The sequence below is a fragment of the Capronia coronata genome (assembly GCF_000585585.1).
Source record: "Capronia coronata CBS 617.96 chromosome Unknown acBCG-supercont1.2, whole genome shotgun sequence".
In the NCBI taxonomy this organism is placed as follows: domain Eukaryota; kingdom Fungi; phylum Ascomycota; class Eurotiomycetes; order Chaetothyriales; family Herpotrichiellaceae; genus Capronia; species Capronia coronata.
Window position 1 is genome coordinate 638,649 of NW_006912894.1, and position 23,489 is coordinate 662,137.

Genomic DNA, 23,489 nt, shown 5'->3' on the forward strand with positions numbered 1-23,489 from the left:
CAGCCTCGTCTGGGGACGAAAGATGGAGGGCGATGCGGGGGATTCGGCGTGTCGGTCTTTTTACTGTTCCGCAGTTAGAACGGCGCAGCAGCGGGACCATATCGCAACCGAACTTGGAACATTAGGTACTGTCAACTTTCACGCCTGTCAGAGGCGATGCTTTGAAAATAATGCCAATGAACATGTCGAGGAGATGGTCCTGCATCGAGTGTCGGGACACAAACGCCATCTTTTCACCCCGCCTGTGTAAATGACAATATTCGTGCGTACCGAATGGTGTCTGTCTGTCGACGTGCAGAGTGAGTGAGATGCACGTGTCCCGCTCCGGCAACCTCTGTGACATCAGACCCCGAACAGGATGTGCAGTCACCGAAACTGCAAATGCGATGGAGCATTGATTTATCGGGCTCATCTCTGGCAGGTTTGTTCTTGTGTAAAGAGTGAACACACTGACGCCGGATTCACGATTCAACCATGAGTCAAAGCTCGACCAGCCCAACAATCTCCAACATCGCCTCATGGGCCCTCAAGTTCAGCCCGACGGCGTGGCTCAAGTCCTGGCTGTTGTATCTGGGGATTGAAACCCATGTTCGAGGGACGCTAGAGCCCGAGATGAAGCCGTTGCACAGCGTCTGCGAATACCTTCACGCTCTTCACATCTACACTGACGAGGCACGTCGGGGAGAAGTGAGGACTGTGTCTGCCCACCACTTCTGTTCCCATGTCAGCAAAGGTCAGTGCCCTTCCCAGACACTGTTGTGTGTGTATGTGTGCGCGTCTCTGTCTAACCGTCTTCATCTTAGACCTTCGGCAATGCTTGATCTACGATTCCTGCCAGCCGAACGCACGCCTCATCGGCGTCGAATACATGATCCCCAAATCCCGCTACGAGGCTCTCGACCCGGTGGAACAGAAGCTGTGGCATTCTCACGAGTTCGAAGTCAAGTCGGGAATGCTGGTGCTGCCATATCCACAATCTCACGCAGGTCGGAAGGAAGCATGGGACAACCTCGAGACTCAAGCCATGGAAGAGGTGGTCGGCCTGTACGGCAAACTATATCACTTCTGGGAAGTCGATAAGGGGCACGAGTTGCCGCTCGGACAGCCCAAGCTGATGGGTTCGTTGACCGAGTTCAAGCAACTCGATGTTGACAAGGCCATGGAACAGAGGAATAAAGAGCAAGGCATTGATCAGGAGAAAAAGCGGCAGTTGAGGGAGCACATTCCGTTGCCTGTAATTCATCCCAATTCGGACAGTTGGTGGAAGGAGGCTCAGGCCAAAAAACAGGGGATTTATGCCGAGTAGTAATAGAAGTGCTTTGTGTTGAGCCCATTGCTGCTAGTATGTAGCATAGTACCTCTTGGTAGGTTAGTATACATGATCGTTGCACACTGTGATACAAGGTAGTAGTATGTGTGATATTTGGAGTCCAGCGCAGTCTCGAGGTTCAAATGACGTCGATTTCAACAACTTGAATAAACACTCGACTCCAGAAGCCGAAGCACTTTTAAGTTCCGCCCTTCATACTCCTGTCACCAGATCTGGTGCTCGAAACCCTTTAGCTGCTGTATTGTATCTAATCTATCCTTTGAGCGTGTGAATTACTTTTGTCTTAATACAGTTTTTGCGGGCAGAATCCCCAAGGGTGCCGTATTGATTGACGAGATTTACGCACTCAGCGCAGCTTGCTACCAAAGCCTGTCCCAGCGTCTCCATCACGTACTCGATTGCCAGTGTACTGCCGCGATGTTCAAAAAGAAGCCGCAGATCAAAAACCTCTCACCGCTACGCTCCTCTGACCGCCGCAAACTCGCCGACCAAATCATCGCCGATTACAAGGTGCATGTACCGACACTAGAAGAGATCGATCCAACCTGGTCGGCAGCAGAATCTCAGGCACCACAGACCACCCAGAATCCCACTCCAGCTCTCTCAGCAACTCGCTCCAGCCTCGTGCCTGAAACATGTCTCTCCGCGCGCTTTACCACTCACGCCGGCCCCAATGCAACCTTGGTGTCAGGTACGGTCTACGTAGGCGCACAGCCTGGTCAAGAGGAGAGGATATTGTGGATACAATACGGCAAAGAGGCGAAACTGTATCCCACAGTCTACACGCTATGGCGGAATCCAGGACTGGTCCCATTGCTACATACCCCGGATTTCGTGATTGACAAATTGCGCTCCGGAGCGGATCTGATGACCCCAGGTCTTGTGGGGGGGCCGCCGTGGCCTGAGAAAGCGAAGCCAGGCGCGGTCGTTGCTGTCGCGGGACTCGAGCATCCTAGCGTTCCGGTGTGGGTTGGAGTCTGCAAAATCGATGTCTCAAGCCTCGGGCGTGTCCAAGGAGCCAAGGGCGCCGCGCTGGAAGGAGTCCATTGGGAAAGAGACGAAATCTGGAATTGGAGCCAGACGGGCAGTGGAGGCCGAGCTGCTCCGGAGAGGATAGAAGGGTGGGAACTGGAAATGGCAAGCATTGGAGACGGAGTCGGGCAGCTGGATCTAGACGATGACGATGAAGATGGTCAAGAAGAGGGCGGCGTCGCTTTGGAGTCTTCAGCCACGGCAGAGGGCGATCGAGCAGCAGCAGATGAACCACCTGAAGATGAGCCAGAACGAGAGCCCGAAAAGGAACCAACCACAGCCGAAGTGGACGAGGCTTTTGTTGAAGCCTTCCTCTACGCCGTCTACAACGCCAAAAAGAACGGCGAGCCACCGCACTACGGACTCGACTTCCCCATCCAACCTTCATTCCTGATTGCCAACATGATCCAGCCTCACCTCCGCTTCCCGAACCAACACTACACGATCAAAAAGACGTCGTGGAAGAACACCAAAAAGTTCATCAAATACCTGGACAAATCGGCCCTCGTGAAATCCAAGGACCGCAACGGCGGCGAAACCGTGATTCTGGACATCGACTTCACAGACGAAAGGATCCGGACTTTCACACCGTACAGACTTCCCAAGCCGAAGCCAACCCAGCAATCAGCGGCCGCTCAGGATACCGACGACAACCACCAGTCCTCCGCTGCCAACGGAGGCGGCGGCGGTGACCCATCGTTGGGCCAGAAACTGACAATCCAGACGCTGTACCGGGCATCAAGCAAGCTCGTGCCAGACCTGATCCCGTCCAAGACGACATTCTACACGTCGTCGCAGATCTCGGCCTTCCTGAAGAAATACCTCGAAATCCATCCCGAGCTGACCAAAGACACGTCCTCGGCTCGATTCGTCAAACTGGACCCCTTCATCGCCAACAACATTCTGTCCTCCAACGCCTCGATCTCCGACACTCGCACGCTCGCCGCGGGAGAAATCGCCCGCGACGCCCTCCTCAAACGCATCCTCGACGACTCGCATCTCTGCGTGCCCCACTGGCTCCTCCTGCGCGGCAAACAGAGCTACGACCCCGAGAACCCCGATCCGTCGCTCAAGCCGAGATCCGGCCCTCCACCGCACGTCAGCATCACGGTCGAGAAGCGGTCTGGCACGAAAGTCGCCACGAAGATCTCCGGCCTGGAGCTCTTTGGAATCAACCCGCATCTGTTGGGCCCGGAATTGCAGAAGAAGTGTGCCGGCAGTGCCAGCGTCGGGCAGCTGGTCGGTGGGAAGCCTGGCATGCTGGAGATCATGGTCCAGGGCGACCAGAGAGATGTGCTGGAGAAGGAGCTGGCGCGGAGAGGTGTGGATCGCAGATGGATCATCGTCGAGGACAAGACCAAGAAGAAGGGAGGGAAGAAATGAAGATAATAATTAACGGCATTGGACAGCATTGGAGCACGTACTCCGAAGAGGAAAGTCTCCAGCTGAATAAGTGTCATAAGAGGCTCTGTACTGATGCTTCAAAGACATATTACCTTGGCTTATGAGTTCACGAATTGAAAGAATAAATTCTTAAGACCCTACAGAGTTCTTTCTTGGTCATTTTGCGTTGCAATGTTTTGAAATTCTTGCTCTTGTTCTTGTTCGACGAGGCTCTGCTTCGCGCGGAATATCCATGTGCGTCTTTGGCTATACGAACATCTCACATCTAATCTACACTCTTGCGGGCTATGCATTCGGTTCTCAGAGCGCCTTATGTTGAAGTATGCAGTGAGCCATAAGACTCTATTCGAATCAACAAGGGAGGTGCTGGGAATGATGAGTACGCAAGGGCAAATTAGTAGTACCATCCCAGCACATGGGAGACAAGAGAATGACAAGAATGACCAAATGTAGCTATGGTGGTGATGGAAGTCAATTGTAGCTGTAGTTGATAGTGGCAGTCGCAATTGCAATTGCAATTGCATTTGTGATTGTGATTGTAATCATACAAAGCCACCGTCCCTAAGCGAACCGAGAAGCGGCGCAAACTCCAAGTTCCCATGACGCTCATTTTCCTTGATCATGATCAACGATGCCATTTGTGCAGGATGATATTATCGAGGTAGAAAGAGGTAGACAAGGGCAGGACGGTGCAGGAAAGTCGATGATGTCTGTGTGGCTGTTTGACCTGTCGCAAATCCTCCCACATGAAAACCCGTGGCTGTCCACTTCTTTCGCGAACGCAGACAGAATAGGGGCCGGCTTTCTCTACTACAAGGCGACATCGTATTTATAGCAGAACGGACCGGAAGTGGTGTTCATCAAATTTCTGATGGGATAGCGGTTCGGATCGAAATAGCCCCAACCCGGTTCTGGCGTGTCAATCGTAACATTCGGACTGGGTGGCGCATTGTTGGCGGTTTCAGTGCCATACACGGCCATGGCAAGGTCCGGATGACGGATCTGCCATGAAGTGTAGAGGTTGTCGAGCATGCTATGGAGAATCCACCAGATAGGATCCTGGACCGACACAAAGATGCTGGATGCCGGAGCTCCCATGATGAAATGGGCGCCCGAATGCAAGCCGAGCTCTGCGCCGCCGATGATGCCGTTGATCAGGTGGTCGAACGTCTGGAGGTCGTCGGTCTCCAGCGTCTCGTAGAGAGCAGTGTAGTTGCAGTATCTCTGGGCGACGTAAGTGTTGAGATCACGCGTCAAACAAGTCTTGTTGAGTTGAAAGGCGGTGTCGGGCAGGGGTAGACCTGCGATCAAGTTCTCGATTCCAATTGGGGCCATAGTGGTCTGCAAGCCGGCGAATGGGCCCATGTTGACACAGCCTCCTCCTGAACCATGGGGCACTTGGAAGACGGGGGAGAGGACGACAGGACCATCATCGACGTAGACACCGTCGCCGGACATGGAGTATTCAGAGCCATCAAAGACAGCGCTGCCGTGAAGGTTGTCCGCGGTGGCAGGCCAGTTCCAATAGGGGAATGCACCAGTGTATCCACATTGTGCAGCCAGGTCCTGCTCAAACAGGTGAATGTAGTACCTGTGCCACGTCAGGAAAAATCCCGATAGGTGCACCTGCTGCGTGAGATTGACGTGGGTGACGGCGTAGTCCATATAACGATTGGTGGCGGCCGGATACAGGGTTTGGTTGAGTTGCGATGGCTTGGTCATCATACAATTGATTGCGTCGGTAAAGGCCTTTCGCTCTTCAGGTGCCATCGAGTCGAAGTCCTTGCGGATCTTGATTCGGTCCTCGGTGCATGGTGCATGATTTCCAGGAAACCCAGGAAACACAGGAAATCCAGAGCCGAAATGTGGTCCCCATGGTGCTGGCGATGGGGCTGGAGCAGCTTCAATGAGCGTCGTCAGGACTGAAAGCGCAAGCGCAGCGAGTGATATGATGGTATTAACCATGAGGGGCAGCTTTGGATGTCTTCTTTTCTGGGGTGAGTGAGTGTGTGGAAACGGCTGGAGCACCGAATCTATGACCAGTATTTCGAATAAAGGGTCTGGAAAAGAAAGAGGTCAAACTCCTCGACTTCAGCGGTATACACGAGGGATAAGTATCAATCGCCAGACACGGCCACAGCGAAGGAATGGCCCGATGTCTCTCAGGTACCGGGCGAGGCTTCGTTCGGCGAGACGCTGTTTTATATGAAGCCTCTTTTGCAATGCAGTGACAGTTCGGTGGCTGGCGAACGGAGACCCAGTACTTCGTCCGACAGGTTGACAAGTATTTAATATGCTGATCGTGGCCGCGACCTGAACCCACCGCGGTCAATAGACAAGGGCCTGAAGAGGAGAGGCAGTCCATGTGCAGGGCTATTGCAGATGCCCTGTAGTGATGACGAATAGATAGCGATATGGGATTGAAAGATGGTGAGCATTGCCATGGCTGACGGTCGGGTTTGCTATTTTGGTAACACGGGACAAGGATATTGGGAGGGTACCTTATGCACCTTTATCGACCGGGATCTGGGTTCATCATCCTCCATCAGCCTGAAGGGTGCCAGCCTCTTTATGGGTACTGAGGCGACCCGCGCCACAGTTCATCATTGCATGACCTAGGTAGGTATGTCCATCTCTTGTTCGATGATCAGGAGTATTCTTGTTTTAGGATTGTTCCCTCGACAACGGAGCGACAACGATGGTGTTCCTGAACCAGCGAGGTGTCTTTCCGAGGACGGGTGGAGGGATATCCCTGGGTATAATGATATTCTCTTGAGCGGACGGAGGGGCACACTCCGTCAATACCGGCGCATGTTGGATGTTGGATGGATGATGAGATGGTTAGATGGAGTCTGGGGGAGAAGGAAGGGGGGTCAGCAAGCGAGCATTTGGTGGCGGAGGCTTCAGGCTGGTTTCTGAACAGGTTTCAGGACTTGCTTTTAACCTTCTTAGCCTCTTACTACGGGCACCAGTCTGATTGGTGGGATGGACCTTAAGCCGTTCATGCATATTCCGGCCCCTAAAAATGGGACACTTGATTGGCCTATACCGCATAGTGGGGTGGCTTTAAGTGCATTAACCTCGTGCTTTCCTCCGAGCGCTGAAATACCAGGTACGTACCAAGACATGTCAATGGTGGTGGCTTCATTGCCCGCCTGAGGAACACTTTTAGTGGACGATCAATCCAGCCACGCTACCAGCAGGTAGGTACTCTCTGGGCATCGCTCGCAGATACGCATCGATGGGGATTGTAGGTATCCCACGGTCGTAGTCTCGGTGTTCAGGGCATAGCATCGATTATAGTCATGGTTTGCCGACAGTATGCCTCGGGATATCAGATATCTACTCGCAACATCAAGCGGGGGAACGCCGACCACCTCGTTCCAAGACGCGGTCCCTCTTCGCATTCAACCACAAATGAGCAGCCAGCAACGCCTGTTTTTGAGTCAATGCCGTCATGCATATGAATGCGATGGTTGCATGTGCATGGCTGCATGAGCTCCAGGAACTCCGACTGGATTCGGTCGCCAGCACGACTGACCTTCCTTTTGCGGAACTTCTATCGATCATTACCTTTGTCAGGGGAAGCCGCACACAGGGGGGCCTCGTCGACCATCCAATATACGGCCTCAAAACCACGCCGACTGCGCGGGCGATTCAATTTGATTCCCATGCTGCGAGGACTGCCATGTGTTTCGCTGGACGTGGGTCGAAAGGAGAGATGAGACTGTCGGCAAAACGGGTGGGTGTTTTCCTGTCACTCATCCAACTCCGTGAGGAGTAACGCTTGTTTCCACCCTCTTGATTCACCCTGGCTGGTTGTACATAAGTCCCCTGACCTGGCCATGTTATATCCATGCTCTCTGCTTCGATCGCGACCGCTCCGACAGTAACACATCTGTCCGCCGTCTGCCATCTACCATCTGCCGCCTGTCGTCGGACTATACAATCTGAGACCGCCAACGGAAGTCTGTTGCGTTCAGATCGGAAACCCTAAATCCAATATCGCGGCCGCTGATGGATTCGGAGATCTTTGTCGCGACAGGCAGGTCTTGATATGACTTGTCATAAGTCCGAGATGCCGCCACAATGGCGTTCCTACCACCAGGTCTGGCTCAAACAGTCACTTCAAGTTATGTCGATCATTCCGGTATCTTGATCGCAACCCTGTACGCCTTGGTCCACGCAACTTGACCAGCTGCCGCGTCCAAGATAGCAGCAAAATGAGTAAATTCGTTGCTGGTGGGGTATGCTGACACCCAATCGATCAGCTCTGATTTTGTGATCGCAACCTTAGCCTCAGTGTTTCCCTCTTCAGAGTGCCGCCGGGCTTCTTCCACTCGAGCTTTCCATTTCGAAGAGATACAGTCCAACCGATGGCGGCTCTCATCAAGCAGCCCAAGTAATCCTTTCGGAGCTTGGGCTGCGTCATTGGTGACTTCAGTTGCGGCGGGAGTCGGTGCCATCGATCGCGGCTTATGCCCGACCTGGTCGTGATTGGTGGTGGCAATGAATGTGTCGGACCCACGAATCAAGCCAGTGTTATAGTCCTTCTCTATCACGATTGTCGAGACACCGTCACTGAATGTCAGGTAAGCTGCTGTCGTTCGCCGCGAGATCAGCTCTTCGGAAATCTCTGCAAGAGTTTTGGGGTGGTTGTCGCCAGCATCGTCGGAAATTATATACTCTCTGAGGAGGCTTGATATTGACTGACGATACCCCAGTAATACAAGAAGGTGATGGAAGTAGAATGCGAGATGTTCTTGCCTCGTTGTGGCGTTGTGGACAGGTCTGAAGTTCAGCGAGAGACTCAAATCCTGACGAACCCCAGTCAAACAGCCAACGAAGCCGACATAGGTGATACTGCGAGCCAGAACCTCCGAAGGACTCGCAGATCTGCTTCGAACAAAGTCAAGTTGCACGATAATAGACCGGAGAGGGTCCATTGTCCAGTCCAGCGTTCGAAAGTGTAGCATTCTGGATTCACTCCTTGCTTGTCCCGGCTCTAGAGTCTTGACAGCACCAGAAGTGCAACCCATCAGAATATCCAAAATGACATTGAAGGACACCAGCAAGTACATCGGTACTCCGGTTACTTTGGCAATCCCTCGCAACTCTGCAGTCTCCATGGGCGAGTACACACCTCTGAGAAGGAGCCAGGCAACGTAGTTGATTGGGCCATGATAGTGGACGGGGAGCCCAATGGTCTTCAGTAAGCTGTTGAACAGACCTGTCAAGCCTTGAAGCTGTTCTTTGTATGCCACAGCCAAGGCTTTGTAACGGTCTTCGGGGTCGAGAGACAGGTCAATCGTGAACGTCGGCGCAGTATAGGCCAGCTCTTCGCCAGTTTTGACATCCATGTTTTCGTGGGCGGTTGCGGTCCTACTGGCACAGCGAAAGAGTCACGATGCGTACACTTGGTAGCAATTTATAACGGCGTTGTCGGCATGAGGCTGAGTCGACAAGAGGATATTACTTGCCAACAAGCTGCCGGTAGCGGCGATCGTCGAGCCATTCTGGGGTCCAGAGTACATTAGCATGTGTCTCTAGACTGCTGAAAGCTGATCACTTTCCTTGCTGAGGCAGAGCAGATGGTATGATCCGACGGGCAAAGATGTGATGTTGCATGAGCCCCCCTGATTGACGTGGTGCTTGATGAGACAGACCGCCGAAACCGGAAGACGACTTGGATGGAGACCCTCCACGTCAACTGCTATCTTTTTCCCTTCCATATGAAACGTCCTCTTCCAGCACCGCCTTCTCATCCGTTGATCACCATGGCCCCTTCGCATCGATCGCTCGGACAAGGTCTCGTCGAGTAACGGTTATTGTTAGGGTGTCCTCGTGGTGAACAGACTGTACTCATGTCTGGCAGAGTTCCGAGCAGCAACCGCTGCATTTGTATGTGCTTGGATCGTGGGACCAGGCTCATCTCTATATGTCACGTTGCTTCTACCGTCGAGAGTGGTGAACATCGAGCTTCAGCAGGTTGCAGGACCGATAGAAGGACCGATAGAAGGACCGATAGAATGGACAGGAAGAGTGGGATGAGGCAGCCTTCAGCAGTTGGCGGATGATCTGGGTTTCGTGATTGTGGGCAAACCCGAACTTGCTCTGGCCTAAGAAGGAACAGAATGAAACTGCTAATATTGGAAGAAGTATTGAAGACGGGGTTGATCAAATCTTTTGGCCTTTTCACTTCACGGACATCGAGGAAGCCTCCTCAGGCGGATGTCTTCCCCGTGATCTGGCTGCGTTTCCCCCTGCGCCTTCACCACCTATCCTCCTTTTCCCGACATCCTTTTCAAACCATCATTCAGACGCTTCCATCTATCGTTGCCCCATCTCTTGCTCTCACTATCATCATGTGTCTCTCCTGCGGAAAGTGGCCATGGAGCCAGCCTGTTCAGTTCGCCGCCGAGCCAGTCAAACAAGAGTACATTTTCCTCGAAGACAACGCAGCTTTCTACCCAGACAACCGCACTGTACGTTTCTCAGGATTTCCAGTGAATTCTCAATTTGCAGTCCTGCCTCCTGCCTGCCCTGGTTTCCTCCGATCACATTGAATCCAGATCGAGTTTTGTGCTCATTCTCCTCTTCCCAATCACACCCGTTATCCTTGCTTCGAACATCCTGGCTTGATCAATCCTTTCGCAGTTTGTCTATGCCTAGAGACAAGAACCATGCCCAACTACTACACATATCAAAACCCCAATCCCTCAGCGTTGAACGACCGCAGTCAAGGTCATTGGGAAGATCCAGCCGACTGGCCGCGTACATTCCTCTACGTCTCTACTCACGAAGGTGCACAGGGAATTCATCCACCAGCACCGGTCTATCAGTCGAACCAGCCTTCTCAGTCGGCCATGTACTACTTCGCCGTAAGTCGCCCGCCATTCTTCACTGTCATCTCACTCACTGTTCATTAGGGTAGCTCCAGCTCCCCGGCAGGCTACTATGTCAATGGACTCTACTATGGAACGCAACCTCCCACTGCAGCAACTGGTTGGCCCTTCACCTCTTCTTCATACACTTGTTACACTCTACCCGATCCCCTTACTTCAACCACTCCTTACAATCTCCCCTATGGGTACAGCTACTCACCATACTGTACAGCACCACAAGCCTATGCCTATCCATCAGCGTCCCCATGGGGTCAAGGCCCGGGACCTGCTCAAGCCGCCGCCGCAGTCGCTGCCAATGCCGCTCTCGCACAGATGCCAAATGCTCCAGCCTACTTTGTTGGAGCCACCGCAGCAGACATTCAAGCCCAGAACGCCGTCATGTATGCCAACCTTGCCGCATCTCAACAGCAAGCACCAAGTCAACTCGCTCCCTACAAGCCAGGTGCAAGTCCGCAGTTCTGGTGCAAGGAATTGGATGGCAGTTGGACACTGAGGGAATACAACGATGCCATGAAGGGGGACTTTCCTGCCGGACACTGGGAAAGACATGCTACCAGTGGATACCACTACTACGTTCGACATGCGGGCTGAGCAGGTCCGGTGAAGACACTGAATCAGTCGGAGCCCATACAGGAAGACAACAGATGAAATGCCTTGCGACAATTGTGACTCGGCACTATCGTGACGCGACCGAAGTGGAAATCATGGAAGAAGGGCCAGGTCAAAAGGAGACTTGATTGACACGATGACCATCGGATCTCGCTGGCAGAATGGAACGGATGATTGGACTGAACTTGGTCCAAGGATCCAAGGACCAGAGGCCAAGCTGAACGCAGCCAAACACAATCAGTAATTCAGTCACATCACATCAGATACAAAGTTGCTTGGAGCCTTGCTGATCATTGAATAAGTCTAAACATCTCCTTCTCAATCATGTCATTGCTTCACGTAGCGCATAGCACTCTCCATGAAGAATTTTGTGTACAGCTGGTGCAGCCATACAAGGGTACTAGGCATCGGGCCTTGTGTCTTCTCCTGCGCCTCACCCTCACCCTGAAAGAAGATGCTTTTCAGTCTGAACTCGGCGAATCCTTTATCAAAATCGGCCTTCGCAGTCAAACCGAACAGCCCGTCACTAGGCCGAGGAGTGTCTGGGTTATGCAAGGGTGAATCACCACATCGAAACAGAATGGACGTGGGGGTTTTGTCCAGGACGACAAAATGGTCTGTAACCTCGGTGCCGACATCGTATGTAGAAGTCTTCAGCTGTTGTGGTGTCCAGAGCTGGTGTGCCGTTGTGGTGTCATTCCGGTATTTCTTTTCCATATATAGACGTTGGATCTTGAAGCCTGTGTGTTTGAGTCAGACTACGCCCTGGGATATTGATTGATCAATCCACAAATAAGGACATTAGGCGTTCGATAAATCAGTCTTGCCACAGCCACTCTGCTTCCTTCTGAATAGTGAGGGGATGGCACCCGACAGAGCGTGCATCACGCAGTTCCCTCAAGGACATCAAAGTCACAGATATTCAAATAGCGCAAAGCTCGAGACAGAATAGAGAAAGAAACGTACCAAGCCCTCCCCAGACGCCCTGGCTGAACGCCTCGACCAGCTTCGTCCCACCGTTCCGCGCATCCTCAAGAAGTTCCGGTCGGATCTTATGCAGCGGCAGGCGTCTTACGCACTCATCGTGCGTCGTAGGATTCCTGTTGGGATTGAATTTCTTGTACCACGTACTCTGGAAAAGAGGTTCTGTTGCCGGTGTGAATTGGCTATCCGGGGTGAATTGGCAGTGCTTCGTCCAGACGAAGAACGCGCCCACCGAGGCGAGGGACGTCACGGTGATTCCCTGTAGGGTTTTGGATAGCAGTGAAGGACCCATCGTCGTCGTTGCAGACACAAGACAAGTGAGCAGAGTTTTACGATCCGGTTTGTGGTCAGGGAGTTGAGATTCGAGACTTGATACAGTCCGAGATTTGCTGGTCGTTGTGTCTCGGGCCGACTCCGACATATTAGTATCTAAGGTACGTAGTATTATAGTACGTACTAGATATATCTTGCCGGCCCATCTGATGCCGAGAGCCTTGCTCGTTCATGATTCGTCTGTGGTCGATCGCCTCAAATTGCATGGTCACCAAAGTGGTTCGCAGTAGCTGTATCTCTCCGGTGAATCAAAAGCCCGTTCGCCGCATTATCGAGTTTGCATCATTTCCTGCACGACCAGCCTACTCGATATAGCATCCTACTGCACATGCCCTTGCAGAACACTCACCCATCCGTGATCATGGCGACCGGTCTTTTCGCCTCTCTGCCAAAGCCGAAATACACCGGCGAACATGAAGAAGTCCCGGTCCATGCGCAGCCGAAAGGTCCTAGAATCGTCGGGCCTGGAGTGATTGATGAATCTCAGATAGTGCTGAAGGTTAGTTGTCCATGCTCCAAAGGTCTAGCCGGTTACTGATTCTTACGGTTGCAGCGTGCCGGCCCTCCTCCATATGGACAACGGTCAGGATGGCGACCTCGATCCGCAGAAGATTTCGGCGATGGCGGCGCCTTTCCAGAAATACCTGTGGCCCAGTATCCTCTGGATATGGGTCGAAAAGGCACGGCCTCTACTTCCAACGCCCTCGCCATCCAAGTCGATGCTGAAGGGAAAGTCAAATACGATGCCATTGCGCGTCAGGGCCACAGTGAAAGCCGGATCGTACATTCAAGTTTTAAAGATTTAATACCGCTTCGACAGCGTGCAGATGCAGGAGATCTCAATCTGGACCGACCGAGTGAAGAGGAAGTTCAAGCCACAGCGGAAAAGACGCGGTTGGCCTTGGAAAAGCTGGTGTCTGGCGCAGTGGCAGCACAGAAACCCAAGAACGTGAAGGGCGCGTCGAGAGAAGAGCCTACCTATGTGCGATATACCCCAGCGAACCAAATGGGCGACAACAGCAAGAAGAACGATCGGATCTTCAAGATCGTGAAGCGACAAGAAGATCCCATGGAACCACCTAAATTTAAACACAAGAAGATCCCCCGAGGCCCTCCCAGTCCACCACCGCCGGTAATGCATTCGCCGCCGCGGAAATTGACAGCCGAAGATCAAGAAGCGTGGAAGATTCCTCCCCCTATTTCGAACTGGAAGAATCCTAAGGGATATACCGTGCCGCTGGATAAACGGTTGGCAGCGGACGGACGAGGACTCCAGGATGTCACGATCAACGACAAGTTTGCACAATTTGCAGAAGCGCTGTTCACGGCAGACCGACATGCAAGAGAAGAGGTCAAACTCCGAGCGCAGATGCAACAGAAGCTGGCCGAAAAGGAAAAGATGGCCAAGGAAGAACATCTGCGGGAGATGGCGCGCAAAGCCAGAGAAGAGAGACAGGCAGCTGCTGGGCGACGAAGAGATTCAGACTCTCAGTCTCGACGGCGGTCACGGTCTTATTCTGGATCATCGTACGATTCGAAACCTCGAAGCGACGACAGTGAAGATGAGGCGGCCAAGGAGAGAGAACGCGCACGACGAGAACGAAGAGCGGAGAACGAGCGACAACTGCGACAGAGCAGGATGGGCGCGGAGAAACGCATTCAGATGATGGCCCGAGAGCAGAACAGAGATATCTCCGAGAAAGTGGCGTTGGGGTTGGCGAAGCCGACTCAAAACAAAGAGACCATGTATGACTCGAGACTGTTCAACCAGACTTCGGGGTTCGACACGGGATTCAACGAGGACCAACACTACGACAAACCTCTGTTTGCGGCGCATGATGCGATCAACAGCATTTACCGGCCCTCTGCGAACCAGGACGACGATGAAGAAGACGCGGCCGACAATGCGATGGGCAAGATCCAGAAATCCAATCGCTTTGAAGTCCTCGGCAAAGCCAGCCAAGGGTTTAAAGGGGCTGATCTGGCTGAGAGAGAGGCCGGGCCTGTCCAGTTCGAAAAGGACAAGGATGATCCGTTCGGCATTGACACTCTGATTGGCGAGGCTTCGGCCCGGAATGGTGGCGAGGGTAGTAAGAAGCGATATGGTCTGGAGGAAGCCGGACCAAGTGATAGGGAGAAGAAGAGGGCGAGAGTCGATGAGGACGATTGATTTGCTTGTGCTCGTCTATACGGGCTGAACGCAATCTCATGTGTTGGGATCTTGTATCTATTGGCGATGCAATGTTATGATGCCCGTATCAGTACGGGAAGTGGGACACGGTGTCTGTCCTTCATCAGATTCCTGAGTCCTGATCCACGAGTTCTCGTCTCTTCCTTCTATATTGAACCTCCTTCCGCTTCTTCGTCTCATACTGGTACGCCATACCCCATGTTCCACGGTGTTTGTCGGCCGTAAACCCTCAAGGGCACTTACTCGGCTCGAGAAGCTCGACCTATGGACGCTCTGTACTCCTTGCACCTTGCATCTTACTCCATGCTGTCATACATCTCCCGGGCGCCGGATTGGAACAGGGGTGGTATCAGATGATTGGTCTATTCCACACAACACATATATCTTGGACAACTGACAAACAACTCCTCGCCGAGCTCTTCCTCTTGACTATACCCAGTCTGATATTAGGGAGACTATCATATTGACTGAGACTGATCCATTGGCGTCAGGTGAGTTGTCTGCCGAGTTACTGTACTCGTTCAGTGACAGAGAGGTGAATATATATTCTGATACTCCTGTTGCCCGCTCGCCCGCCCGGCTTGTCGCCCTCTCTCCCCATTCAGAGTTTACCCTTACTGGCCAAATGTCGTCTTTGTCGCCTCCACCATCATCCTCGTCATCAAGAACACAATACGACGCAATCGGCTTGTCATATGAATCGCTCAAACGCCTTCCAGCGGCACAACTGGAGCGGGAGAATCTACGGGCAACAATCGAGCCCCTTCTCTCTCTCAAGAAGGCGCACGATGACAACAGCCCCGATGTTCCTGCTGGCGACGGCGACGGCGATGGCGTCACTGTCCTCGATCTCGCTTGCGGTACGGGCTATTATTCACGACTACTGCTAGAATGGGGTGCGGCTCGAGTTGTCGGCGTCGACATTTCGGAGAAGATGGTGGATGCTGCACGTGAGCAGTCAAAGTCACGGGTGCAAGGTTTGGAAGAGACTGTTGTGGCTGATGGTGCAAGCGGTGCGGAGACCAGAGATGGGCCTGGCATGAATGATGATATTGGATCCGATACCGCGATCGAGACTGAACCCAACGCCACGGCAGAGAGTGAACAACAGAAAGCTATGAGGCTGGCAAGAGAGGGCGAGAATAGGAACGGTCCCAGTTGGACCATGAGCGGCACAGGACCTTCTTGCTGTTCCCGATCCCCAACGAAACCAGACTCTCGAACAAAACATGACACAAGACCTACCACGAGAAGAAACAGACTATCCTTCCATGTCGGCGACTGCACGCAGCCCCTTCGACTCCCGTCTAGCCTTAGGTCCAGCGAGGCCGAAATTGGATCCAGTTCCAAACCCAAAGCAGAGTCATCATCAGAACCACAATTCGACATCATCCTCGGCGCCTGGCTGCTCAACTACGCAAGCATAGCAGCCGAAATGACGAGCATGTTCGCCAATATAGCCCGCCATCTAAAACCAGGCGGCCATTTCGTCGGAATCACACCATATCCGGCTGAAGATCTGGACGCATTTGCGACGCTGGTCAGTCAGGATTTGGGAGACCAAGGACACAACTCTGGAGATGTTCAGGCACAGGATTCACGGAGTTTTCGGAATCCCCAAGATCGGCACTTGCAGGAAAAGTCAACACCAGACTCGACTCCAACAAAATACGGCGTAACAGTCACCTATAAAACCAAACTCCACAGCAACGAAGGCTACGCTACACGAGTCACGGCACATGTTTCGCCCGTCAGGATCCAGTTTGACAACTACCATCTGCGTCGCGAAGTCTATGAGCGCAGTGCACGACAAGCCGGGTTATATGGGCCCCTTGAATGGCGAGAGGTCCGACTTCCGACGCCGCATGATAGTGTCGTGGAGTATGGTGTCACGCCGGATTTCTGGGATGGGTATCTCGAAGCGCCGCATTTCGGGATCCTGGTCATTGAGAAGCATCAAGTGTGAGTATTTTGGAGGAATTTGTTGAGGTGCAGTAAGTGGAGGGAGGGAAAGGAGATGGATTGTGAATGCAAGACATATTATATGTGTGGGATACACAGACGAACATGTATCTCGAATGCAGCACTGCACGATGATTGAATGAATGCTCCCCTTTTCTTGGGTAGCCTCGTCACCGTCGAGTTGTATAAAATATACTATTCATTGGTACGCTTCTTCTTTTTATGATTTTGTGCTTCTATCTCTACATTGGAATCCCAATTCTTCTTTCTTGTCTGCTTCTGCTTCTACTCTTAAGATGAGCACAAGGCTGACCACAGCCTTGCGGCGTCACGTTCTATGATCCTAGGCACTGCATCCCGTCCATCCATCCATTCCTATTATGCCCCTTTCGAGGTCCAAGAAAACATATTGTCTCTTGGAGACCAATGTCCTTGATAGCTGATCCGTTGTCCATCGGCTCTGTCTCTCGATGCTGTGGTCGATAGTATCCTATTGCATACTTCCCTCCCAAAGTGATCTTTCGACGCAGCCGCACGAAGACATCCTCCCTAGTCCCTCTCTTTCATACAACCCCTTTCATATACCTTTATCCTCCTTCTGGACGCCAAATGTCCAATCCCCAATCAATCAACTCTCTCACCCTTTCTTCTCTCCAACTTCAGCATTCATGCTTCGACGCTCGACACTTCGTTCATCTCATCCCTATCACAACCCCTCCCGATAAATCTGCCAGATATTCAACATCCTAGCCCCCTGCCCCGGCGTGAACCCCTGATAACACACATCGTCGCTATAATCCATGAAATTGTGGATCGGATCCGGACCACTATATCCCTGTGGTCCGTAAGGGTTGGCGCCTGTCTGACCTGGGCCGCCGTTATAAGTGGTCGAAGAGACGCCAGAGGACGGGCAACTGTCTTTGTAGACTGGACATCTATCTTTATCGGGATATTAGTTAGAGTTTGACCCTGGTTTGAAAGCGGTTCCGAGTGATGACGATGATGATTTGTGTGTGACTTGACGGCTGACAGAAGAAGACAAAAAGGGGAGGGGGAGGGAAATATATGAATATAGAATGATACGACAAAGGGGAAGATGCAGAAACAGCCACGGCAATACCAACATCCACCAATAACAATTCCCAAAGCAAAGAAAAACACCAAATACCAAATATTCATATTCAACTCACTGGTACTCGTCATCTCCTGCGGCGTATCCGCCACATAATCCCCAAAATCATCTTGCGCACAACTGTTCCCATTGAACGTATGCAACAATCCATTCCAATGGCCGACTTCATGAGCAGTCGTGCCTCCCAGATTATATCCGACCATGTTCCCTCCCGGCATGGTTCCCGACAGAACATTACATCCGTCGAGAATATATCTACTATTTGGAGGAGTGGGTGTTCCTGTTCCTGGTGTGGTGTTTCCCACTCCTGTTGATCCTCCAGAGATGCTTCCTCCTCCTGTCGTCCCTCCAGAAGTGACTCCAGCCGCCGGCAAACTACAGAACCCCAACAACGTCGACCCAGCAGGAATGCCCGGCGTGTTCGCCCCAGCCTGCAACAGCGACTGATAATAGATATTGAGCGAGGAATACGTGCCGCGGCGCAGGGCGCGTTTCATGCCCGCGTCGTCGCCGTTGGCGGCCCAGGTGTCGTTGGTCGAGCGCGAGATGCCGAGCAGGCGGTAGCCGATGGAGGCGTTGGTGTAGGCGTGGGCGAGGTAGGCGAATTGTTGGCTGATCATTGTGTCGGTCACGTATTTTGGGGACGAGGCGGAGGCTGAGGAGCTGTCGGCGACGATGTGGATGTATGTGTCGACGACGTAGAGGGGAGATGGAGAAGGAAGCGCTTGTCGGCGTCGATCGGATTCAGACGCATTGGAAGACGACAAGGATTCGCCAAAGGGATGGGATCCATGATGATGATGTTCAATATGTCGTTGCTGCACGCTTGAGGCGTTCCATAGGTCGTTGTCTAGTGCTTCGTTGTGCTGGAGCCAGCGATGGGAATCTTGGAGTTCGGTCGATGGAGAGGCGACGCCGCAGGAACGGCTGATCGGCTTGTATTTCGGGACGCGGGCATGACTGGACCGAGTCAGAGCTAGCGTTAGTAGAAGAATGCTCGTTCGGATGGATGGTGCTCTCTTGGAAACCATGGCACGGAAAAGGGGAGAGAGAAACGGAAAGAATACCAAAGAGTCGCCTTGCGGACAAGATAGAGTAATCTCTGGATTTACAAGAGTGTAATCAGCTCTCTGCTTGGGAGGAGTGGCTTCGTCTTCCAAAACAACGACCAGGCTCCTTGTGTCACAATCGAAGGCTGCGAATCAACGGTGAGCGAAACTTTTCGACATTGATGAACAAGAATCGATCAGAACAATAAGCACAGACATCATCACAATCAAAAGCATGGGACAGGGGAATGTGGAATGGGAATTCTCTGCAACGCATGCCCACGTGAAACAGACCCCATCCTGTAGTAGCCCACGAGGTAACCATTGTCGGGGAAAAGGCCTGTGCAGGAATGAAATGTGACGATATAAATTCCCTGATTGTATAGGCTCGACCAGTCTTTTTGAGCCACCTCATCCAAGTCTCGAGCAAAGACAACCCGTGAACGCCGACTCCGGTGATCGCCGATAGTACATAATAGACAACGTTAGAAATCATACATTCTGCCAGGTCGTCAAGTGCTTCCAGGTCTGATATCCCGCCCGGTCGAAGTAGCCGTGGCCGCATTGTCGGTGTTCCAGGACAAATAAGTATGATCGCCAAGTTTCCTGTTTGAGATCAGCCGTCATTTACAAACATGCTCAGGAAACGGACGTACCTGGGCTTGATGAGATTTGCAACGGCGAAAAGGGCCCCCAGAACGATGCATACGCCGCCGACCACGATATAAGCGATACCCAAGAAAGAGTTCTTGCCTCCGACAACGGTCCTGGTCGAGAGCAAAATACTCTTCGTGCCGTCATAAAGCTGAACGGGAAAGACTGGACAGACGTTAACGGAGATCACACGATGAGCTGCTCTTCTCGAAACTCACAGTCATATATGTCCATCTGATAAATCCCGGCAGTCATGGTATCGTGGTCATTGCGTAGAGCAAGTTTGCTGAATGTCGGCAAGCCTGCCGTTCTCATCCACACCTGGAATTCTTCGTAGTGAGACAAGTCTGGAATTGGGTGTTCATCGGTATAGCCATCGGGGTATCGCGTTCGCCAGTTCGGCGGAGGAGACACTTGATCATTCGTGTACTTGGTTTTCTTGTACAGCGAGCCATCAGAGCCCCAAGCAATACTGTGATTCGTCATGCGGTATTGTTGGCTTGATTGACCGCCGGCGACGTTAACCGCAACCGGAGAATTGAGAGTATCGTTGAAGATGGAATTGGCGATCAACCCACAAGGGTAGTAGGCTTTACCATGGTGGTCCAGTTTCAAAGGGGTGCAAGAGCTGGAATGGATGGTGCTATTGCTCAGAGCTTGTCCCTTGAGTTGATCTGTATCAAGAGACTTGACATATCTCCGATGGTTTTGGTAGAAGTTCGTCAGTCGGTAGTAGAGGTAAACGGGCGGTCCGATATCGTTTGGAATGGAGAATTGAAGCGTGCAGACTGGGGTGTTTTCAATCTCAACACTGTATGGTGGTGTGGTCGTGTTCAACGTCCTCCTCCACTGTGGCCGCACCGTGCTGTTGGAGGATTTGAAGGATGCCGAGACCTTGTTGTCTGGAATAGGTTGGAATTCAGAGGTTGCGGTCGAGTTGCAGTCGGTATAGTCGATAATCAACTCTTGGACCTGTAGACGAGGTCAGTCCGTCTCTTGTATTTTCAACGACAGAATCCACTGACATTTGCGCTCGCCCATAGGAGAACACCGCCGATGGGCGCGAAGATGATCCCGATTGCGAAAAAGATGGGAAGGACGGTTTTGGGGGTGAGAATAGGTCTGGAAAGACAAAGTCAGCCTCACAGAGTAGAATCAGTGAGGGGCCGAGAAACGTACTGCCATGCCTTCAGCCGTTGTTGGCGGAACGCGGTGTCTATACCGCCGGACAGTCAGTACATGTCGCTGGATGTCACCCCCTTGACAAACCAAGGTCAAGACTCACTTGCTGGGCGTCTGCTTTTTTGCTTTTTGGGAGGCCCGTCGTTGTGAGGGTCTTCTTCTCTGATGGAGTCGGTATGGTCGACTTGGGTTTGCGACATGATTGGGATTTGAGTGTGCAGAGGATGAGAGAGAAAGCAGAAGAAGAAGAAGCGATTCCTGGCGCCTGCTTAAGCGCGGCCACTGATCTCAATGCCAACGACGAGGCTGGATATCTTGACTTGACGGACTGATGGTCGCTGCGTTGCACCCTCATCAATCAGCAATCAGCATGCGGCGCCTTGGAACTTCAACACGATGCCGGCCATTTCCTTAAAACTGCCACTATCCCGTTTTCGGCCTTAGCGCCTTGTCACAATCCCTCTCGCTCTTTTTTCGTCTATATTTTGACGCCAGCCAGCCAGCCACTTTCTTCCTCTCTTCTTCTTTTTCTAACAAAAAACTCATTCACGGACATGATTATTGTAGGAGCCAGGGTTGCGCACTCTGCACAAGTCTCTTTCTCCTCTGCTACGTAGTCCAAGATCAGATCCTGCGCCGTAGCTGGAGCTGGCTACGACCTCTTCTTCGGAGGAAGGCCGATGATGCTTGAGTTCCTTACCAACGGCTGCTACAGATGCTGACAGACGGACTCTGCTATATACTACTAGTATGATGCGAACCCTATCTTAGGATTCTGTTCTTATGTTCACAAGTAATTGGATTGTCGCATGTATATACATGTCAACTCAATGTCTATCTCATCAGTCGAATTGTGGCCAAATCCCCTCTAATATGCCTGCTACCGGGTCTACACAACTCCGCACGCCAACGCTATATGTACAAGTGATGATGATACATTGACTATGTCTCCTGGCGCTGGTCACCTACCTCCCAGGTACTCTCCTGTTTGGTTCCAGGAGGTAGCCAACCAGACGGAAAACTCGCATCAGTTGGTCGAGATCGACTGTCGTCCCTCTTAGGGTGCGATTCCGACATATCCCCCATATAGTCGTCCTGAATCGCGTAGCTATCCTGGATCCCCGGAGTCTGGACCTCGGTGACCGGTAACAATGCCGCCCTGTGACGGAAATGATCGGACCTGGTTCTCCTCTCCGCGGCATCCTCCACACTGGTACGATCATAGAGATAGAGACCAAGGAATGTCAAAGCGATTCCAACAACCTGGGCGGCAGTGGTAGGGCTCCGGAACCAGATGATGGCGCCCACAATGACCCACACTCTTTTGATCAAGGATGCCACCGAGTAGGACACGGGTGACAACATTGAAAGTAGAACAAATGCCATGATGTTTTGGAAAAAGTGGAACAGCCCGTTGAACATGTACTCCATCAAGAGCTCTCCATGATCCATCGTGTTTTTCCTCTCTGTCAGAGGAACCGACCCTTGACTCCACATGTCTTTAATCAGATCCGATCCTTCTGTGTATAACCAAACAGGCGCCGAAAGCAAGAAAGCACCGACAGAGCAATAGCATAACAGGTTGAGCTTGTCCAATTTCCGGGGATGATGTGTCTGTCCGTCGGCCTCTACCCGGGCGGATTCCGTGAATAGCTTCTTTGAAAAGATGTTTTGGGACACAAATACAATCGCAGCCACCAGTGAGGCAGTGATTCCCCAGAAATTAGTGGAGAAATCCGTGGAACAAGCCAGCATAACTCCAAGTGTGAGCGGAACAAGCGACAGATATGTTGATCGTTTGTACCGGATGCGGAACACCACGCGATATGCGAGGACCGTGAATAATGGAGACAATCCCTTGATTGTATGGACCAGAGAGACTGGGATCTTCGAGGTAGCGTATGAGCTGAGTAGGTGACCCAGAAGTTGGAAGATCGAGAGTGGAAAAGCGGTATAAAGGACATCCCAAGATGGCCGCCTCAGGCCATTCTTGAGCGCTGGAATTGCTCGTTTCAAGGGTGGAAAGACGGAGGACAGAGTGGTGAAGAACAAACACCAGAGTGACACCGAGGCAAATTGGACCATCGTCAGGGTGGCCGGCTTGGGCAGTGCGTTCAATATCGACTTGGAGGATGTGTTCGTCAAAGCCGATGTCAGGTACCAGATGATGCAGAGTATCTGCAGTTGTTAGACTCGACGCTTACAGAAACCGACGCTGCTGCGGATACTTACAATGAGCTTGTAAGACACTGGTGCTTTTAATGCCTCCGCCAGTTCCTGCGCATTCTCGCTGACGCTTCCTTGCCGGGTGCGGAATTTGTTGATTGCGTCGCCCACGCTTCTTCTCGGTCTATGGGTGTAGATCCCTGAATTCCTCCCATCACGTAACCGTTGGCTTGATATTCTCGCCGGCCATTTTAGCTCGTGGCTTAGAGCTGGCCCTGGACTGATATCCAGCGGGCTTTCTGCGACGGCTGACTGAAGGGTCTGGAATTGCGGACGATTTCCGTCGAAGGAAGGAAACTTTTCGTTCGGAGAAGCATCATGGGCACGCTTGTGAGGTGACAGAGATCGGTGATTGAATGTACGGGGTTCAGGGACTTGGGTCATGGTGGAGGTCATGTTCGTCGAAAAGGATCGGGGAGAGATTCACCCTGTTCTGCTGGGTTCGCAAGAGTGTCGCCCAGGTCAGGATATGGAGGCAGGTATCGCCATGTCTTCT

The 23,489-nt window shown here is 52.2% G+C and overlaps 11 protein-coding genes across 11 annotated transcripts; 5 read left to right on the forward strand and 6 right to left on the reverse strand.

Annotated features, from left to right (window-relative positions):
* Positions 1 to 474: 474 nt before the first annotated feature.
* Positions 475 to 1,306, forward strand: A1O1_01897 (uncharacterized protein; the record flags this gene model as incomplete). The annotated part of the gene is made up of 2 exons (XM_007722809.1): positions 475 to 733; positions 804 to 1,306. The coding sequence occupies 2 exons, from the start codon at positions 475 to 477 to the stop codon at positions 1,304 to 1,306; spliced, it is 762 nt and encodes a 253-aa protein (XP_007720999.1).
* A 441-nt stretch (positions 1,307 to 1,747) lies between these two features.
* Positions 1,748 to 3,745, forward strand: A1O1_01898 (uncharacterized protein; the record flags this gene model as incomplete). Its single annotated transcript, XM_007722810.1, has 1 exon — positions 1,748 to 3,745. The coding sequence occupies one exon, from the start codon at positions 1,748 to 1,750 to the stop codon at positions 3,743 to 3,745; it is 1,998 nt and encodes a 665-aa protein (XP_007721000.1).
* Positions 3,746 to 4,576: 831 nt separating this feature from the next.
* A1O1_01899 (uncharacterized protein) lies at positions 4,577 to 5,731 on the reverse strand (the record flags this gene model as incomplete). The annotated part of the gene is made up of 1 exon (XM_007722811.1): positions 4,577 to 5,731. The coding sequence occupies one exon, from the start codon at positions 5,729 to 5,731 to the stop codon at positions 4,577 to 4,579; it is 1,155 nt and encodes a 384-aa protein (XP_007721001.1).
* Positions 5,732 to 7,908: 2,177 nt separating this feature from the next.
* Positions 7,909 to 9,126, reverse strand: A1O1_01900 (uncharacterized protein; the record flags this gene model as incomplete). Its single annotated transcript, XM_007722812.1, has 1 exon — positions 7,909 to 9,126. The coding sequence occupies one exon, from the start codon at positions 9,124 to 9,126 to the stop codon at positions 7,909 to 7,911; it is 1,218 nt and encodes a 405-aa protein (XP_007721002.1).
* Positions 9,127 to 10,449: 1,323 nt separating this feature from the next.
* Positions 10,450 to 11,262, forward strand: A1O1_01901 (uncharacterized protein; the record flags this gene model as incomplete). The annotated part of the gene is made up of 2 exons (XM_007722813.1): positions 10,450 to 10,647; positions 10,696 to 11,262. The coding sequence occupies 2 exons, from the start codon at positions 10,450 to 10,452 to the stop codon at positions 11,260 to 11,262; spliced, it is 765 nt and encodes a 254-aa protein (XP_007721003.1).
* A 345-nt stretch (positions 11,263 to 11,607) lies between these two features.
* Positions 11,608 to 12,556, reverse strand: A1O1_01902 (uncharacterized protein; the record flags this gene model as incomplete). The annotated part of the gene is made up of 2 exons (XM_007722814.1): positions 11,608 to 12,020; positions 12,247 to 12,556. The coding sequence occupies 2 exons, from the start codon at positions 12,554 to 12,556 to the stop codon at positions 11,608 to 11,610; spliced, it is 723 nt and encodes a 240-aa protein (XP_007721004.1).
* A 402-nt stretch (positions 12,557 to 12,958) lies between these two features.
* A1O1_01903 (pre-mRNA-processing protein 45) lies at positions 12,959 to 14,767 on the forward strand (the record flags this gene model as incomplete). The annotated part of the gene is made up of 2 exons (XM_007722815.1): positions 12,959 to 13,096; positions 13,151 to 14,767. 2 exons carry the CDS (start codon positions 12,959 to 12,961, stop codon positions 14,765 to 14,767), a joined length of 1,755 nt encoding a protein of 584 aa, XP_007721005.1.
* Positions 14,768 to 15,413: 646 nt separating this feature from the next.
* On the forward strand, positions 15,414 to 16,754 carry A1O1_01904 (uncharacterized protein; the record flags this gene model as incomplete). The annotated part of the gene is made up of 1 exon (XM_007722816.1): positions 15,414 to 16,754. One exon carries the CDS (start codon positions 15,414 to 15,416, stop codon positions 16,752 to 16,754), a length of 1,341 nt encoding a protein of 446 aa, XP_007721006.1.
* A 702-nt stretch (positions 16,755 to 17,456) lies between these two features.
* On the reverse strand, positions 17,457 to 18,913 carry A1O1_01905 (uncharacterized protein; the record flags this gene model as incomplete). The annotated part of the gene is made up of 2 exons (XM_007722817.1): positions 17,457 to 17,689; positions 17,941 to 18,913. The coding sequence occupies 2 exons, from the start codon at positions 18,911 to 18,913 to the stop codon at positions 17,457 to 17,459; spliced, it is 1,206 nt and encodes a 401-aa protein (XP_007721007.1).
* Positions 18,914 to 19,443: 530 nt separating this feature from the next.
* Positions 19,444 to 20,967, reverse strand: A1O1_01906 (uncharacterized protein; the record flags this gene model as incomplete). Its single annotated transcript, XM_007722818.1, has 6 exons — positions 19,444 to 19,537; positions 19,588 to 19,750; positions 19,804 to 20,557; positions 20,611 to 20,707; positions 20,765 to 20,801; positions 20,871 to 20,967. The coding sequence occupies 6 exons, from the start codon at positions 20,965 to 20,967 to the stop codon at positions 19,444 to 19,446; spliced, it is 1,242 nt and encodes a 413-aa protein (XP_007721008.1).
* A 742-nt stretch (positions 20,968 to 21,709) lies between these two features.
* A1O1_01907 (uncharacterized protein) lies at positions 21,710 to 23,377 on the reverse strand (the record flags this gene model as incomplete). Its single annotated transcript, XM_007722819.1, has 2 exons — positions 21,710 to 22,945; positions 23,000 to 23,377. 2 exons carry the CDS (start codon positions 23,375 to 23,377, stop codon positions 21,710 to 21,712), a joined length of 1,614 nt encoding a protein of 537 aa, XP_007721009.1.
* Between the last annotated feature and the right edge of the window lie 112 nt (positions 23,378 to 23,489).